This window comes from Syngnathus floridae, chromosome 16 (assembly GCF_059516105.1).
Source record: "Syngnathus floridae isolate MCC-2025c chromosome 16, RoL_Sflo_1.0, whole genome shotgun sequence".
In the NCBI taxonomy this organism is placed as follows: Eukaryota; Metazoa; Chordata; class Actinopteri; order Syngnathiformes; family Syngnathidae; genus Syngnathus; species Syngnathus floridae.
Window position 1 is genome coordinate 1,734,714 of NC_142428.1, and position 19,421 is coordinate 1,754,134.

Consider the following 19,421-nt stretch of genomic DNA (forward strand, 5'->3'; position numbering starts at 1 on the left):
CCAACCATGTGGTTGGTCATCATGGAACGAGACAATTCCCGTATCATACAAACACATCATTAGGGGCTTGTCCAAATGAAGCGTGTGTGTGTTTGGATAAACATGGGGTTGCGTTTGCTTAATGACAGAAACTGCAAACCTTCAGCAACGTTTCAGAAGGATTGGGACGGATTTGTACATCTGGTAAAATAACCACCGTCTGAATTTTGAAAGCTCGGCGCGTACTTCGGTTTGAACGCCTATCGTACGGACGGATAATTTATGGCTGCCTTTTAATAAGCAAAAGAGAGAGCCATAAATAACGCTAAGATCCACTAAATCATTAAATGTTAACGTCTTGTGTGTTTGGTCAGGTGACATTTATAAGTGTTTATTGTCCCCATAAAAGGCTTCTGAGAGTGCCACAGAGATCAATATCTCTTCTGTATACAAGTTCGGCAATAAATCATTTGAAAGGATTCAGGTTCTCACATCTTTCATGATGGAATTAGCAAGTGCCACTGTGTTCTTATTTTGCTGCCATCATTTTAGGAAACACATTTGATAAGACTTCTGAGCTCTGAAAATGTATTCGTTCATTTTCCCACTAACTTGCCAAAGAATACTCAACCCCGTCAGAACGGTTTCATTTTCTCGTTCCTTCTTTGTAGGTATAGCAGACGATAGATATAAAATCACTTTCAATCTCAAACTCATTTCCACCCAAAATATGTCTTGGAGACCTCTGACCTGGAGCGTTGTGTATCTCAGTCCATCTGTTGCGCTGGCTGCTGTGTTTTACCGAGTCACAGATGACCCCGACGACACCAAGCCAGCAGCAGATGTAGCCGGCCGCTGGTGGCCCAGCCCAAACAGCTGTGACACTAAAGGTGGCTCACAATGATGGATGACTTTGGCCAAGTTGCCCCAGACCGGCCAGCTCAACAACTTTTGTCTGAGATTCAGTTACTCTTTCATCTGATCACTTTGGTACTGGCTCACATCCAAAATGGGGTTTGTGGGTGGTCCCTGTAAAAGTAAGTCACATTTTAAATATTTAGAATTTGTCAATATGTGTGGTTTGTATAGCTTAGTTGCTGCTATAATGATAATAATAATAATAATAATGCTGACTCCTCACCATCTATCCAGGATTCTTCTCATAGGCTCCAGCTCACCGTGACCCAAATCAGGACCAGCAGTATAGAACATGAAAAACAGTACAGAACATGAATAGATGGTCCCATTATAATACGACGACTATTTACTGCCTGACTGATGCTATTCATGACTGCAAAATTCTTATGCAGCGCTTTGATCTCATTCGATTGTGAAATTCTACTTAATGTTGTGGTGAGGGTCTTTATGTTCGCGATGACTTTGTAGTGACTGAAGTCAAATTAAAGGGATCGATGGGTTAATGCTGACATGAAGGACTTCAAATGTGAATTGAAAGTGTGAAAAAGGCCTTTTTTTTGTTGCTATTTTAAAATAGCACAGACACCGGATATGTTTTCATCCGACTGCCAAGTCCAGTTACATCATCCCTTGAAAATCAAGAGGGGCTCTTTCTTAGCCATTATTACAATTATGAAATATTCACAAAGTAAACCATTAAGAAATTGCTTAAGAATTACATTTAAAGCAGTTTAATTGCTCTATTAATGTATTGTCAAAGTGTCAAATGATCCGTTGGACTGAATACAAACAAGTCGTAAGTCGGGGTGACAACAGTGTCAAAATGGAATGCAGCAAACATAAAAACAAAAGTAGGAAGGAAGTCGTTTTGGAGTTCAAGCTAAGAAACAAGCTGATGGGAGGGAAAGGATGCTGCGGCTTCTTCTCGCTCCACCCCATCCAGCTTCTCCTCTCACCTCCCCTGCTGAGAAGTCAGCTTTCATGTTCTTTTCAAAGTCTCAGGTAATATTACCCCGGGCAACCTTGACAGAGCCTGGGGCAAAGGCAGCCGTTGGCTTCGGCACCTGTGCAAACACTCACCCGTGTGGCGGCGGCGGCTAAGACGCTCGCTGCAAAGCGTGCACATGCATTAGCATTCACACAATCACTCGCCTAGGGTAACACACACACACACACATACACTTCGATTGTCTCCACACCGTCGCTGTCATTAAGACTCATTAAGGCGGATGGTTTTATTGAAGGCGGTTGTGTTGAGGCATCCTCTGAATTATTTATATCTGCTCTCATGCACACACACACACACACGCACACCATATACACACATATTCAAAGACACACTTATTGCACATGCAGGAAGCTGTAGCAGAGCAGAGCTGCATAGCCTATATAGGTCACTTCCTTCTCCACCCACATCACACTGAAAGTGGAACTGGAAGGCAGGAGGGAGAGAAAGATGGAGACGGAGAGCTTATTTTAGCACAATCGCAGACACACACCGACCGCCCGACCGACCGACCGCCATTGAGGTCCCGGTAGATAAAGGTGTGTCCACCTCAGAGACATGACTGTCATCGCTATGAATGAAACCTGAGTGGCTTGCACTTACTTGTAATTAAATGCTGAAACTGTTGGGACGAGAATGAGGGTAATAATAATTGGGACACACCTGATGTACGGTGTTTTATTATGAATTGAAAAAAAATGTGGCTATTCACATGAAGTGGGCCTTTCACAGGGAACGCCAAGGGTGGAACATTTAAATGAAGTCCAACCAATCAAAAGGGACCAAAAATAGATGGGCATTTATAGATTCATAGATTCCATGCAATATTCATCACATATAATATGGGTTAAGTATTCATAATTACGGGGAGACAATAGAATGAACGGCGGGAAGGCGCTTTGGGTAAATGCACACTGGAGATTATGACAATTAGACTTTTTTTTTCAAATTATTACTTGTGACGTTTGATTATTATTTGGCTAATGTTCCTGTCAAAAGTGAACAATGCTCATTCTGAGTGTGTGAAAAGGGTTAAGGGTCTGTAAAATGGAAAGGACTGTTGGTATATTGTACAAGATGAAAACTCACCTCGTGGAGACTGCCAAGAATACAAAAGCCACATTGTTGGAGTTGCAGGAATTTCTGTCACATACTTCTTGTGTTCATGTGACAACAATCTGCCATTGACTTCATTTGTCTGGGCTATGAGGTAGTGTAGTAAGCTGGAACGCTTATCTGAAAAGAAAAAAAAAATCCAAGATTGGTTACAGTGTACAAATTTATAATAAATTAATTTGTTATTAATAAAGCATGGTGGTGGCAGAATCATGCTTTGGGGCTGTTTTTTTTTTTTTTCTGGATCTGTCGTCAAGGTGGAAAGAATTATCAACAGTTTCAAATATCAGTAATGCAAGCACAAGCCTTCCGGCTTCTGTTGGAAAAAAAATAGATGGGTAGTATGGAGTCGGATAAGATGCTTTTCACTTCAAACCAGTTTTTTTTTTTCTTCTTTGGCTTCAATTGTCTAGTTAGTTTAGATGTTTTGCTTATAATGTATTTCTTTAACACACTGGCTGGAACCCTCTTCAACATCTCAAGGCACAAAAAGAAAAATAACTTCCATGGCTTCCAGTGTCGCTTGAGCAAGGTCATTTTTAAATGTATTTCTTGATCAAAAGCAGTCAAATAACCTTTATTGTTGTTCCGACTATCCTATTGGCTGGCACTGGATCCATGTGAATTGGAGGGTGTAACAAGTGAAGTGAGAAAATAACACACCTTGAGTGAAGCACTGCATCTTTTTCAATAGGAAGACCTTCATTTTTTTTTTTTTTTTCAAACCAGAGAAGCAAATGAGAGACTATCCCAGTTTGACGGTTAAAACTGTGACGTGTGTGTGTGTATTGTTGAACTCACAGGGCCAATATCAAAGCAAAGGTTCACTGGTTCTCCGTGTCACCTGGGTTCCTCTGTCCTCACCTGATGTCTTGTCACTGACCCAAATGTCAAGTGCATCTGTGTTCAAGTGTGTGTGTGTGTGTATGTGTGTGTGGTCAAGCTAGAAGAGGAGAAGACAGATCTAGGTCAGGCAGCTCCCACGAGAGTGTCAGCGCGCTCGGCGGCAGATGACATGTCTGATGTGAGCGAGCGAGCGAGCGAGAGAGCAAGAAGCAGAGGGAGCGAGAGAAAGAAAGAAAGAAAGCGTGAGCATGCAGCCAGACAGTGGAACAGGCAAGGGTCACAGGAGGACGACATCATCGCATGAGCTCACACTCATGCACATAGCACGAACACACACAAACGCACACTCTGCTTGAATTAGTGCAAAAAGGCAGTCACGCTCAAAATAGCATACAAACGGTCAATGACATCACATAGCAGAATTTATATTCTCACTGAAATCAATTTGGAGTTCAGCTTACCGTGCATGTTTTTGTTTGGGAATGTGGGAGGGAACACAGAAAGGCCTAAGTCTACGGAATCGAACCCTGCACCTCTAAACAGTGAGGCGGACAAACCAACCGGTGGCTCACCGTGCCATTAACAGTTCTGCTGCAAGAAATAGAAGGAAAGCACAAATTGCATCATATCGCTATTTATGGGTGAAACCAAGAATTTTCTTGCATGACTTGAAGAGCCACACTTTAATGACGTTTTTAAAAATACTGAGTGGTCACGGAGTTGTGAACTTTGCGACTGCGGCCAAATTGCTTTTCATGGATTTCATGGGGAATCGTCCATGTGTCGTTTGATTGACAAAAATGTTTGCGGGTTTGTTCCACGCACCATCGATCAAACGCATACAAACTGTCACTCGGTGTCGCCGGGACTTCATTGACGGACTCGCTGGCCACTTTAATTATTAATCGGTAAAGCTCACATACGGGAGCTGGAGTCACAACTGTGAAGTTTTCATTTGTTGCCGGCGGAATACAAATATCACGGGTTAAGTGCCCCCCTGAGTAATTAATTACCTGGCAACTTGATTGCAAAAAGAGAAATTCAATGAACAAAATAGCTCCATTATTAGTTATTAATACAGCTCACAAGAAAAAAATCGGCCTGCAAATTGAATGACGGTGTCATGTGAACATCTGTGACTTCATATAGCCGCCATTAGAGAGTAAATGTCAACATCCCACATGAGAAATGAGCGCAATTAGAGATTTTGAAAGCTACGTATGCGTTGGTTAGTGGCGAGGGTCATAAATAATGCTGGGCTTGTTCATTAATTAAGGGACAATGGCTTTGGATGAAGGAGCTGGATGTATGCTGCGTGATATTAGCACCTCTATTGTGGTCTCTTTGACCCCAACCAATAAGAGGTCAGTCCATAATCTATGTCAGTAGTGTTGACTTTGTAAATGTAATTGATGAATGAAATAAGACCTTTAAGTCGTCAAAGGGATGGAAGCATTTAGTTGAGTAGGAATGAGTCATTGATTTATTAACATTATATAGAGAGATCTGTACAGTGTGATGGTTTCGACATGCTTGGTTACTATTTTTATCTATCTAGGCTGTTTTTGAATAAGAATTTTAAATTACAGTACGTTACAATTATAATATATCAGAGATGAGCTTTTAGCATTTCCCCATTTTTCCTTTTATTCTATGTGTTAAATTTTTAGAGATATTTGTCTTATTGGAATTTAATTATCTTTGTCTGTTTAATCAAGCAAATGTGTTCAAATCCCCCATTTGTACTGTATATAAAAATAGCACTTTCAAGAAGACATACTTCCTCACTAAATGACTTAATGCAGACACAAAAATTCAAAGACCCCGTTTGTCCCTTCTGCGAGCTGTTTATCTTCTGCAGAAATGATAAAATTATAAATAAGTAGCTTAGGGGACACTGGAGCTTTCGGCGACTACAGAGTACTTTCAGCTAATATCAAAAGCGATGAGTTGATGTTTTACAGTATATATGCTGCTGCAGAGATTGTGGAGCAGAAAACACTGCAGCTCATGTGAAAGTAAGAAAGTAACATTTACAAGAAGTGATTTTCACTACGAATATTTTCTTCTAAATTGACTCCTGTTGTTATTGTCAATCAATGCAGTGGGTGGAAAAAAGTCTTCAGGCTCATGTCGGCAACTTCCTGCCCGAGCAAGACCAAACTAACTCAGGAGTCGAAGAGTTTCAAAAAAATAAAGTAAGATTTAAAAAAAGAATATGATATAAGGACAAAATGTGCATGGTTGTGGATTTCATGAAGCCCACTATCAACCCTGGAGGGGACTAGGCTTCCTTCCTCCACTTCACGTGTACAGATCACGCCGCTCTCGTCACCTCCCATGGGTGCTGGCTGCGGACCTCTTAACTCCCCTTCTATGGCTGTCAGTAATTCTCTTCTCTTGCTCTGTCCGCTCTCCACCCACAGTGCAGAGCATCGTGTTAAAGCGTGAGCTTCATTTCAAGCAGGCAAAAAAAAAAAAAAAAAACTCCCTCCATGCAAATGAGTCAGATACACTGAGGTGAGGTTGTAATTATCAGTGGAAAGCTGAAGCCTCACAAGCAGTGGCTCCATGTTGCATTTAGGAATAAATAATTGAATTAATTTGAATTTCATTTCTCAAGCCATTTGCACAGCAACGTTAGAGGAAAACATCTGACAATTAGCGCCAATCACAATGGCTTGAGGAGAGCTAGTTTTATTTTTTGTTACACCTGACCTGAAGTGTGTCGTGCAAAACATAATTTGAACCTATCAAAATTCTTACCTTCCTACTAATTTCATGAGAAATTCTTAAATAAGTGATTCCCAAGTTTTTTGGTGACACTGAACATCTCACTGAGCTCTTAACCGGGAATGTTTAATTAAGTCACTGAATGTGGATTGTATTTACATGAATTACAGTTTTTGCAACAATATTTGCTGCAGTTTTGGGAAATCCACCATAAGTCCGCTCACAACAAGATCTGGTATTTGAGAGTACGGGGGACCCTGTTGATGACTAAGCGGCCGTCATAACTGAGCGAGGCGAAGAGCCACGGATCGGCCGACGACCACTCAGCTGCATATACGCTGTCTTCGTGTTCCTCGTAGGTGGACACCACGCTGTCTTTCAGAGGCTCCTTGCCCCTGCAACACAAGCACATGAAAAAAGCTGCAAGATGGGAAAAATCTACAATCTAAAAGGGTTTCAAATGAACTTTCAGTGCCGTGGACAAAGGCAATATGTAAGATGATGATTTAAAATTGCGTACAAAACCGCGTGATGGTGTGTATTTATATCTTGTACTGTTAATAGTTATTACGTATGAACCATGTTAGCGCAACCCCGTTCCATTTGTTGTGAGGTTTCACAATCACCTTCCTATAATATCACTAACAATTAAATGGATAATTAATTAGATCAAGGACGGTCCTTTGCCGGTGTTTCTGCTTGAGTGATTCAGCAGTCAGGACAAAACTCCACAGTTGGAGGAGTTACGGTGGATATGAAATGTTCAAAGGCTTGGTTTATGTGATTTAAAACAATAAGAGAAATCGTTTTTCCCACAATTCATGTGATCTGTAGTCTGTACAAGTGAATAAAAAAAATATAAAGACTGTAAATTGTTTACTTTCTTATATCTTAAGTGTCGACCATGTTATTGTTGGAAATGCTATTAAAGTCTTCTGAGATCTTAATTTGCAATATATTTAATACAAAATCACTTTTAGAGAAGCCTCAATTAGTCTTGAAAATTGGCTATTTACAGTATGAAGCAATATTTCAGTTTGGTAACCAGGAAACCAGGAGTTGCATAAGAACATAAGAAGATGATTCAAAGGAGGACTGGACTTAACTTTTTTTTTTTAATTTTTAACACTCTTGGCCACTCAAAGGTCCCTGCACGACGATTCTTAATAATGTCCATTGCTGTCCAACCCCGATGCTTTAATTCCTCATGAAACATTTTGTTGCTCTTACTTATCTTCTTGGTGGTTGTCCTCCCCCTCGCTGAGATCCTCATCATCCACCAAATGGCCAAATGGCTCTGAGGAGATGGACACCATGTTGGAGAGGATGAGGCGGCTGTCGCTGCTGGCCGTCAACACCAGCTGGTCGTGGCTGTGGTTATAGCGGACGCTCCACACCCTACCACCCAAAAAGAGTAGTTAGCAAAAAAACATGAGGGAAAAACCATGAAAAATATGACAAACAACTAATTCCTCTCTCCCTCACAAACGCACACACATTTTCACACTGCTGCAGTACACGGTGTTCAGCTCTTGGCAGTGCCTGCAGCTTCACAGAGCAGAGGAGAAGAACCGAGCCAGGCACGTCGGGCCGACAACGGTTAAACTTTTGCTGTCAAAAGGAGTAACTGCCTATTTAAAATGTAATTAGCGTATAACTGCATTTTATTGCACCAGAAGTACTTAGGGCATTCAATTATTTAGGAGATAAAGCCATTAATAAAATAAGACACCAATCAACAGTGGTGCAGAGGACTTTTCAGAGTCTTCGGCATAGTTTCTGCATTCTCCAGAAATAAACAAGGAAAAAAAAAAGGACTGACGCATTTCCATCCATCGTCAAGCCATCTAGATGCAGTATGAATCAAATTTTTACCATCGCTCCCTTTCAGCATCAGTCCTTCCACTTAAATAGGAACACTTAATATCAGGAACTTTTTTTGGGGTATGCAAAAACACAGTATACCCACCAATGCGAGTGCTCCTCCAGGGTTTTGATGGGCTCCTGGACGTTGCGCACATCCCAGAACTTAACTTTGCAGTCGTCTCCGCAGCTGGCCAAATAATACTGCTTGTTTGGGTTGAAGTCAAGGTCACGTACCAGCTGCCCATGGGCGTTCTCGATACAGTAGATCTGACTGAGGAGGAAAGAGAGACAGAGATGCGGGAGACTTTTTCAAAAAGTTTGGCGGAGATTAAAGGATAATAAGGGAATAGCAATTAGAAGAGGATGCAGGAAAAGAGTAAGGAAAGAAGTTGATTTAAAAGAACAATAAAAAGTGAGAGAGAGATTCACGCTGTCCAGACATTCCCAAGTGTGAGTCTGTCAGCCAAAGCCAAGCTCAATAAAGAAGCTGACACCCGATGTTGGTTTATCATAAAGGCAAAAAACCACACAGCTCCGAGTTCCTGCTAGTCCAAGTTCATATCATGGCATGGCGGTGGAACAGAGAAGTCTGCTTCCATCTATTTGGTCAAATTCTACACCTCCAAACACTTTCCCATTTACTGCGTGACTGAAATGTAACATTTGAAATACAGTATAATAATATTATACTATAATTATTTATAAACAAACAGTCATTCTGTGTATTACAAGTATAAAATACTTATTTTTGCCGTGGTATATTAAATAACAGTTTGCTAATTAGAGATTCTCACCACGGTGGCTCGACTTCTCCCTTAAGCGTGGATAAATAAAAGAAAACAAAAGACAAGAAAAAGTTTATATCTTCAAAACCATTTCCTCTCCAGACTCGCCTAATAAAGCTCAGCTTGGTTGGGTTATGTTCAGCAGAGTGGAAAGCCTCAAGTGTTATGGCCCAGCTGGATGCCAACAGCAGATAGCTAGCTAGCTCGTCACCCCTCTGATCACATTAGGCAATTAACATGCTAATTAAAAATCTCATTAAAATAAGGGAGGTATAAGAGAATGACCTGGGGCAAACTGCTGGGCTTCAATTAGGTCAAGACAGCTAGAAGCTTTTGTGCGACACAATGTATAATAACAAGTCGAGTGACTATACATCATCATGAGTAAATCAAGCATATACAGAAACAGTGATCCTGTCAAAAAAATCACCTTTAACTTTTATAGCTTGTATGAGTTGTGCTCAAATTCTTCCATGATTTCAATATTTAATGCATTTGTCATCATAAAAACAGCTGATTTGGAATTTATGCTTTCATCAATGTCTATGTTATGTATCCGTGGAACAAAAGGAAGTATTTGGTATTTGAGTAGCTCTGGTGGCAGCGAATCATCTTTACCCATCTTTCCATTTACAAATGTTAATTGAAAATCAAACATTTTTAAAGTGATTATGTTGACATTTCTTTCTAGGTAGGCACACAAAAACAAAAGGATAACAAATCATGATTCAATTGTAGAGGAACAACGATCAACCTGAATATTGATTTTTAAGAGAAATACTTTCAAAGCTTCTTTTTTGGGGCTGTCACGTTACATGTGTCACTATTTCATGTGGTCAGTGAGGACTGCTGTCAAATTGTCATCTCTGTAAACATCAACAAGAAACCATCTTCCAAAGCCTTCGGGTTTATTTTTAAATACTAGTTGTTGAATCCTGCACAGTAATCAAAACAATTTGTCAACGTTTTGTTTTTGCTTGCACCACATTGTATTGAAATCTCTCCCCATTCTTTATATTCAAACATCATAATTCCGTTCCATGTCAGGTGAGTGGTGGAATCCTCGGCCACAAAACGGCACGTTTGCGCTGACTCCAAACGTCACTTTTACTTCAAGTAACAATTTCATGTTTAATTTTGAAGCCGAGGCACATGATTTATTCACGGGGCTCTGGTCTCCTGTGTAAAAGCTGTGACCCCGGGCTCAGGGGTGGCTAGTGTTTAACCCGTTCCAGCGTGGAATGGGACGTGCCTGCCATGTGAAAAGGAAATGGAGCAGGAAATTGGGTTTGTTTCGCCTTTTCCCTCTCCGGTGTCACTAAGCAATCCCCACTACACACACATGAACACAAAGCAACACGCTCACACATCCACTCCCTAGGCTCTAGCTAATAGTGGAGAGACCTGGGACTTTTTTTTCCATGTGTACCAAGTGTGTGTTTGTATGAGTGTGGGGGATTATCGTTGTGTTCTGCCTAAGCCACCAAACACACTCAATCTACTGTCATTCAGCCAGCAAGGCTGAGAGTGTGTGATGGGGGTTGATGGGGGAACAGGGGACCTATTACACACACTGTTAGGCACTAGCAGATAAAAAAAAAAAAAAAAAAAAAACATACTCACAAATACTCTTGTGTCTAAATGTGGAAAATACAAAAAGTAGAGCAGCAAACAATCACATAAATGTTTCCAGCAAAATCAGAAAACATTGAACTGGGATTCATAAGTTATTCACTTATCCTTAATTCAAGCACCGAAACTTGTGTTAAAAGTGTCTCGAGTGCTAAAAATTTGGGACTTCTCAGTCTCTCTGTGATTAAACACTCCTCCTACCCTCTCACACAGTGCACACCCCAAAAATCCAAACTTGAGCTGCATTGGAATGTTGCATTTTCATATTTGTGTCATACAAAAAAGATTACTTGGGACTCGGGGTGGGGGGGGTTGGGGGGGGAAGACAGAAAATGATGAAAGTGTGAAAATTATTGTCACGTGGATCATGATGGGCAAATGAAGCTTCAGATTTGCTTCATGAGCTAGTTGTATTTTTTTTTCACTCCTCGAAATCTGTTTAACATTGAATTCATTTATGCAAACCAACAGTGGCATGATTTCTGTTGACCATGCTCCAAGGAGTGCTCAGAGAGTTGGTGCATGGAAAATTAGAAGGAACATTGATTCTCACAATGTGACTGGATACACAAATTCCAGAGGAAAACCTGGTACACATAACCTCCTACTGGCTTAGTCTAGCCGATAAATCTCTCTGCTGAGGGAATCGACTGGAACAGACGGTCATAGTCACACAGACACACACACACGCACGCACACACAGTCTCTGTTTCTATGACAACTGCTGTGTGAAAGGATGGGGAGAAGGAAGAGAAAAATCGAACGAGGAGAGCAATCATTTCATTGCTGTTCGAAATTAAAGCCTGGCTTTGAGATTGGGCTGGCAGACAAGGATGACAGGATGGCAGGTTTGGAGGGAGCTACATCAGATGGGGAGAAATAATAATGAAGAAAGATAAACAGGTACACAAACAGAGAGACGTGGTGAATAATTCATTGTTGTTGTTGCTTTTTTAATTAATATTTTGAAAGTGACATCCATTGAGAATTTGTGTCAAACTGCCTTTTATAGGCATGCACAGTTTTGGGCCGTTAATCTTAATGTGGGCTTATTCTTTTGTCCTCATTGCAACATTCACAATCACCAAGTATGATAAAAATTGCAGAAATTATTTCAAAATCGGTTACGTTTCAAAAGCATGTTCACTCGTGATATTCTGAGTTAAAACACAAAGAAAGTGTAAACAAATACATGGTAGCAAAAAACATTTTTTTTTTAGTTTGAGTAGAATATTTTTTGCGGGGATGTTAAATCGGAATTGTTCATGCAAGAGAAGGGAAGATTAAACTCTGCATTAGTCTGCAGGGCTAATGTGAACAATACATTATGTAGAAATTGATCCACTCCACTAGCAATGTCTTCAATAATGCTAAACTCATTGTTCATTTTTATTCTGCGGTCTGCCTAAGGTCATAAATACAAGTCTCTAAATATACGTCCAATGGAGTTACGGTGGCTGGAAATCTATGAAAAGGTTAGCTAGAACTGATTTGACTGCTGCAAGGTTCCAAAGGTCACTCTGAAATCAACTCTAACATATGTAAAAGTAGATTTAAAAACTGTTGAGTTCTTTTGCGTAATTGTCTCTTGAAATCGACCAGTGCTTTGAGTTAAGAGCATAGAACTAATTAGGCTTCTATCGCAAGGCATGTTAAAAATACAAATGAACTGAAAACTCTTCCAAAAGTTCCAATCTATCAAAATCAAGCATTGTGATCTTTAAAGATGAGATGATGATGTTTTTTTTTTTGGTAAGCAGACCTCCCGCTAGCCAAAATAAAGTGCGGAGGAAGTCTTTAATTTGTTACAAGGCAGAGTGATATCGGAGTTTCATCCATTCTATCAGGGCTTGCGATACACATCTTGTAAATACATTCTCTTCCTGTCTATCTCCTTCACCGAGCACCCCTCTCAATCTCCTCTGCACTTTGCTGTTATCATGATGATCGATGGCAAGGTGATTATTATTCCTCTAGTACAGCCCCCCCCCCCCCCCCTCACGGACATGTGCTGACCTAACACATCATCGCATAGATCACAAACACAACGTACGCAAATCTACTAACAACCTGCAATTACAAGGGGCATGTAAAAAAAAAAGTACATTTGCATAAACATGGTTTGTGATTAGAGTCACAAATTTCACATCCATTTATTTAAGTCCTGAGAGTGTTGAATGATGAATGAGAAAATACCTGAACCAAAACTCACCCCATGGTACGGAGGTCCCAGCCTCTTATGGCCGTGTCACTTGCAGTGGCGACTTGGCTGCAGTTATGGTGAGGGCTCCACTTGCCTGAAGTGAACTTAAGTTGCCCCTTTCCCTCAAGCACAGCAGTGCTGGAGACCTGCAAAGAATCAAAAAGCAACCTCATTAACACCTCGAAGCAGCCATTTAGAATGGATCCCCCCCCCCCCCATTGTTTATTTTTACTTCCCTTCTATATATTTTTTTAAATGATCTGTTCAGGTTACATTGCACAAAAATGTGTCCTTTATTTACGTCACAAAAAAAGCAGGGGTGTGTAGACTTTAAATATCCACTGTATGCGGATGAGCCTCTTTCATATGCGTACATGGTTATGCCAAAGAACACATTGAAGAAATGATAATCCAGGCCGAGGCCTTGGGAGAAAGAAATAGATCGGTTGAAATGAACACATAACCTACTGACAGATAGAGGGTTAGGGAGACAGGAAAACCGGGATGAGAAGGGAGGCAGGGAGAGAAAGAGAGGTATTAGCATTCTCATCAGTACCAGAGGAATTTGTCTTGACTGCCAAGTTTTTTTTTTTCCCTTCTTTTTCATTCCCGCTCTCCTAATCAAGCACACTCTCTTCCCACATCCATACATCCTGCTCTGCCTCCCAGCCTACATCTTTCCAATCAAGCTTGGCCGTCCATTGCTCCCTCCATCTTCCTTTTCTCATTATACAGCCTCCCACGATTACTTTCCAACTCTCCTCTTCTCCCTTGATATGGGCTTTAATACCTCTGCTGTCCAGTGTTGGTGTCAAAAGATAGGATTAAGACCTCACGTGGCCCTGTGGTTGTACTTGACCTCCCATTGAGGTCACTACTTACCAGAGCGCACGCAATCTGAAAGCAGTTGTCCGAGTAAAACATTTATAAATGATGGAACAAAAAAGAAAAAAAATCAGTCTGTCCATTACTTCTCTACACAAGTAAATTGGAAAAAAATGATTGACAAACATTTGTAAATTGAGATTAAAATCTTGACAAGCCGGACCAACTCATTCATGATTAATGAGCTAACTACACAAGTAGTTCTCTAGATGAAAAAAAAAATCAACTATTTACAATCAAATTTTGCAACTTCAGGGAATGCATGTAGAAGATGCGGGTGGCGTTATTCTGAGCCGAGTATCAGAGCAATGACGATTAGCGTACGCAGCTAGTGTCACAGGGAATAAGGAATTGTTCACCTGATAACATCCAGACAATATGGTGTTTATCAAATAATGAGTTTACTATTGTGAGATATGCTGTGTGTTTGTTATGCAGTTTACAGTGCACCGTGTGTGTAATCGTGTGTGTGTCTTACCGTGGCCTGTGTGGAGCTCTCTTGCAGATCCCAGAGAAGAATATGGTTATCAGCCAATGAAATCACACGCTTGCCATCTCCCATTGGCTCCCACAGTACGCTGTGGATTGATTCAAAAGACACACACGAATTATTTTTTATTTTTTTATAAACACATCAACTAGTGTAGTCACTGAAAACTATCTGTACAATCTCATAAGATGCAAAATATGATGGCATCATCTACTGAACTCTATATATGGTAAGGCAATGCAGACCAAAGCTACGTATTTTGTTCCAAAAAATAGTCAGCTTTGTCAAATTGACCCAACTTCCTGGGTCGATCCAATTCCGAACGCAAAATGGGTTGTTTTTAAGCAAGCATTTTTAATGCCACGTTTACTAGTATACGCCACACTCGGTTTTTCTCCATCTTTATCGCTTCCTCGCACAGTTACAGTATGCATCACTTTTACTGATTGGCATCTCTAAAAATGATAGCAATCGAGAGATACTGATGAACGCTGGACTGAAATGAAAAATGAGCATTGATTTCCTTTCTCATAGCTGCTGAGTTATAGGGAGGCATTGTGCCGTACAAAAGACTCGGTCTGTGACGAAAATTGGAGAAGTGGGCCAGTCGATAGTCTGAGTGCCACAAAGTCAAACAATATTCAAATGTCAGGGAGGTGGAATCCAAACAAAAAAAATACAACTAACCCTGAAAAAAAAATAGACAAGAAAGATACTGTAGATGAAGAAAAAGAGGCAACATCATCTGGCTGATAGACTGATAGATAAGATGTGATCAATGCCAATCAAATAGTGCTTACCAGGCTGCGTTGCCGTGGGCACTGTCGTCTAGGTGACAAAGCAGTTCCAAGTTTTGGGGATTGTGAGCGGAGTCATCAGGTGACTCTTGGCTTCCTGTTTCCCATGTGGGGGGCATCCGCCATACTGCGGCACAGGACACCACACGGCTGTCGCTGGCTGCAGAAGATTGGACAAATTGAATTATTCATAGAGAGTAAAAAAAAAAAAAAAAGCAGAGCCAGAGAGAGCCTACCAAAGTTACCGTCTTACAAGCAACACATACTTGAATGTTTGGTGAAGGAAAACAAAATGCATCGATGGAGGGGGAAAGGGTGGCACATACTTTTGTTGTAGCAAGTGCTCAGTACGTCTTTGTCTGCAGGACTGGCATCAATGTTCCAGATCTCTCCAGCTTGGTGGAGAAGGACGTTCTTATTAATGATGTTATTCTCATCATCAAAGTCAATGATGTGGATCTTGAAGCAAAGACAACAGAAAGAGTCAAGAGGTTGCAAGCATCTCCATTTAAATTCCATTCATTAGATATCATTAGATGGGTTGAAAATAAAATATAAAACAACTCAAGTATGACATAACTAAGCATTAAAATGATAAAAATGCCAAAAGGTGCTTCAGAAATGCAGTCCGGTTTAATACAGTATATTTATCATTTATTTCGCTCCATACGATGATGAGTTCGCCAAGGTTGGCGCCAGCAACACGTCAGTCAGCTTGTCAGTACGGCGGTTATATAGTTGGGCCCAAGAGTACACTTGTACATCACTGCAGTTAAATCCGGCCAGTAAAGATTTACAAGGGATGCAACCCTTCAACTATATTATTAATACCGGGTGCATCTGAGAAGGCAGGTTCTTGACCCGTGATATTACTTAGGCCTTGGCTGATGTTAAAAACAATCAACAGCTATCTAAAAGTCCAACAAGGTAAACTTTTATTTTATAACCTTCACGTTTTACTGAGGGACTTTCATTACGTAGGAATCTATTCAACGCCGACGGGGGCCTTCGGTTGAATTCAGTTCAGGGCTCGCCGTGCAGTAAAAAGTGACGTTCTCTTGGGTTCATCAGACAACTAAAGGCAGGATCCTCAATGGCGGATTCCACTTACAATGTCACACAGGACTGTAAATGGGGATGCCCCGGACAGTAACTCCCACTCATTGTGCCGGTTTGCCATATACAGGCTTAACAGAAAAGGAGGGGAAGAGCAAGCATCATAGCGTCAGAGTCCCTCAACCACCTCAAAGTCACCAAGGCAGCTATTAACCTTGGCTTGGACTGCATCAAGCAGAAAAAAAAATTAAGCAAAGTTATAATTTAATGGTGCTGGGGGAGCGGTACAAATAAATTCACACCGACGGGGACGGGGTAATTGGAGGGCCTTAGTAATAGGGTCCTGCCGAATAAACCCAGGTGAGGGGAAAGAGAACCTCCAAGCGGCCCACCCCCCCTAGGTGATTTATGCCTCGCTCTTCCAAGCCTGGGGAGTGACTCATAACTTTGAACCACTTGGGCACCCGGCCCAGCGCTTTTAATTATGTGCTGGAATGGAAGCAGGGAGAGGTAGAGTCGGGAGGAAGGGAGGGAGGGGGGAGGGAGGTAAGTAAGGGAGGGATAAAGCCAAGCTGGCTTGTGGACCCCACTTCAGGGGCCTGTGTTCTAAAGCTCTTTAGCCGCACAGATGACAGTAAGCGGTACGGAGGAGTAGAATGCGGGTGAGAGGTGCCAAGCTTGGGCACTTTATCTCATTAGCGGCCTTAAATGCCATGCCGACACACACATTCCGATCTGTCATTGGAGCTATTGGTCTCCCAGGGATTTGAGAGGTGCTATGCGAGTTAAGAGAGACATTTCCACCCTGCATTATGCTTAATGGGAGGTGGAGAGGCCAGAAGGCTTATGGATACAGAAGGAGCTCTTCGGGCTGAAATGCCAAATCCAAAAAACATTTTTCTTACTGTTAGGACAATCTCGACTTGGTAAACATGCAAAAAGTGGAAAGTATAAAACAAGTTCTGATGCTGTAAAACCTCCAACTCATTTGTGCATGCTGACCAGCAGATCCTGACATCTTGGAAAACTCCACTATTTCCAACCATGTGTGAGGAAGACGTGGGCTGCCTGGCAGAGAAGTGCAAAAGTGTGTGTGCAATGAGGTGCGTAGAAGCCATTGAGAGCAAAGCATCTTGAGTTGACTTTAATGAGCATCGGGAGCATCAATAAAGCCACCTCTGCAGTGTGACTCGCTTCCCTCTGTTTTTTGTTAGGCTAAAGGACCGCCACGGACAATAGCGTTATCCCCGGAGGACGACAACACATCCCGGCTGTGTCGTGACCGCGGGCAGGCGAGCAGAGCAGGAAAGGGTTAGAAACTGATTTCCAAAGGTTACGCTGCTGCCTGATGATGAAGACTGTGCAACCTTATCGGCAGATTTATCTTGCACGAAAAGAAAAGAAACTATAAAAGTTTTTGGGAGGCTTTTTTGTGGGGGGGGAAGGTGAATGCTTCAGTAAAGGAAGTGTCAGGAATAATATATTCAGTTATTGACATTGTGTGATTAGAATAAACATAGATCAAGTGCTCACTGTCACAGTTCCCCATTTTGAACTGTTTCTATACAAGACTTGGAAAGAGCTCGGTTTACGTTTTGTGCCAGACCATTTTCACATCCAAGTCTGCCAGAAAACAGGCTCATTTTTCTCCAGGCAGACATTTTTCGCTCTCACCGTCATCCCTCTCGGTTTCCCAGAGAGCTAATTATTTCTCCACCCGGTTAGCACCAACTGTTTCTCTCATCTGTCTCTGAAATGACCTATGCAAGATATGGATGCAGACATGCATTCAATACAAACTCTACTTTCTTCTCATTTACACATAAGAAGCAGTACAAAAGAACGCGTGAACATTTTTTTTTTAATTATTTTGCACCTCACGTAAGCACATAGAAAAGCAAAAGTGCAAGCGGGCACATCGTGCTTACGTCACATACGCTCAGGAAGCCGGAGGAAGAAGCTAAGCCATTTGTTTGACGACGTGGGAAGATGGCACTAATGCAGGAGCACTGCAGATTAAAATTCAAGGCGATCACCATGGCGTGTAATTGTAGCAGACATGCTCTCTGTCAAAGTCCCCCACCCCAGTGCGGAAGCCGCATAAAACTCAAAACAGAGTTAAAATTCACATCCCGCAAATGTACCTTACTAACTTATTAGTCTTATTAGATAAATGTATTTTTAATGCATAGTTATATCAGACATTAGTTCAGAAATTATAACTAAATCAACCAAATTTTTAATGTCTCAGTGGATATTGTGAGGTTATTGCCCAAGTTTATCAGTGCATTTGTTAATATACTTAGTACAGGGCTATTTAAATCACACTTTATAGGGTATATACATTTTTCTTCACAAAGATAGATGACAAATTTACTTTTTTTTATATACATTGCTTAGTTTTAGTATCTTCATGATGGGGCAAAACATTACCTTTCAATATAATGCCATGTACCATTTTACCAAATGGAATATCTGACAGTATGAACCAAAATTCAACATTATTAATATCATGAATAATTTGCAATTCCCCGTAAATTACAGTTTAACTTTGATCAATTTGTTGTCTTACCTGGTTGTCAAACTTTAAAGACTGTGTACCCACAAGGAAACGAATAGCATCCGTTTCAGCTGTCTGTGCAGTGAGTGATCGAGCCTGCAATCAGATGAAGCATGCACGAACAGCAATTTAGATACATCTCAATACATCACATTAAAATGCATGACATTACCATCCCCAAACTGCAAAAACTGTGCAAATAAAAGCAACATGAAAAGGTGCAATCATCCTTTAGCAAGGTAAATACAAATTCTACCATAATATCACCGCAAGATCCATACCTGGAATTCAAGACCATAAATGACAGGTGCGTCGTCTTCCATTTTGCATGTACTGTTGAATGAGAAGATTAAAATATATAAACAACACGATAGACTCGTAAACACAGCAGTTTAGAATGGAACCGAAACTTCCGCGATTGTAAAAAGGCATGCGTTGCAAGTCTGTACAGGGAATGCGTAACCATGAGTATTCACCGTTGAGTACTTTCTAAAGCGTACGTACATTTTTTCAAGAATAGGGCGCACGCCATTTATATGAGATTTGGCA

General features: G+C 41.1%; 1 protein-coding gene and 1 long non-coding RNA gene across 2 annotated transcripts; one reads left to right on the plus strand and one right to left on the minus strand.

Annotated features, from left to right (window-relative positions):
• Positions 1 to 6,497: 6,497 nt before the first annotated feature.
• eipr1 (EARP complex and GARP complex interacting protein 1) lies at positions 6,498 to 19,355 on the minus strand. Its single transcript, XM_088401050.1, has 9 exons — positions 19,154 to 19,355; positions 18,885 to 18,968; positions 15,583 to 15,715; positions 15,260 to 15,416; positions 14,448 to 14,547; positions 13,094 to 13,230; positions 8,568 to 8,735; positions 7,829 to 7,996; positions 6,498 to 6,993 (listed from the first exon to the last, which is right to left on the minus strand). Exons 1-9 carry the CDS (start codon positions 19,193 to 19,195, stop codon positions 6,819 to 6,821), a joined length of 1,164 nt encoding a protein of 387 aa, XP_088257176.1. The 5' UTR covers positions 19,196 to 19,355; the 3' UTR covers positions 6,498 to 6,818.
• LOC148384873 (uncharacterized) lies at positions 11,685 to 17,726 on the plus strand. Its single transcript, XR_015863501.1, has 3 exons — positions 11,685 to 11,784; positions 17,321 to 17,415; positions 17,527 to 17,726. It is a non-coding gene; the product is annotated as an uncharacterized LOC148384873 (long non-coding RNA).
• Positions 19,356 to 19,421: the final 66 nt, after the last annotated feature.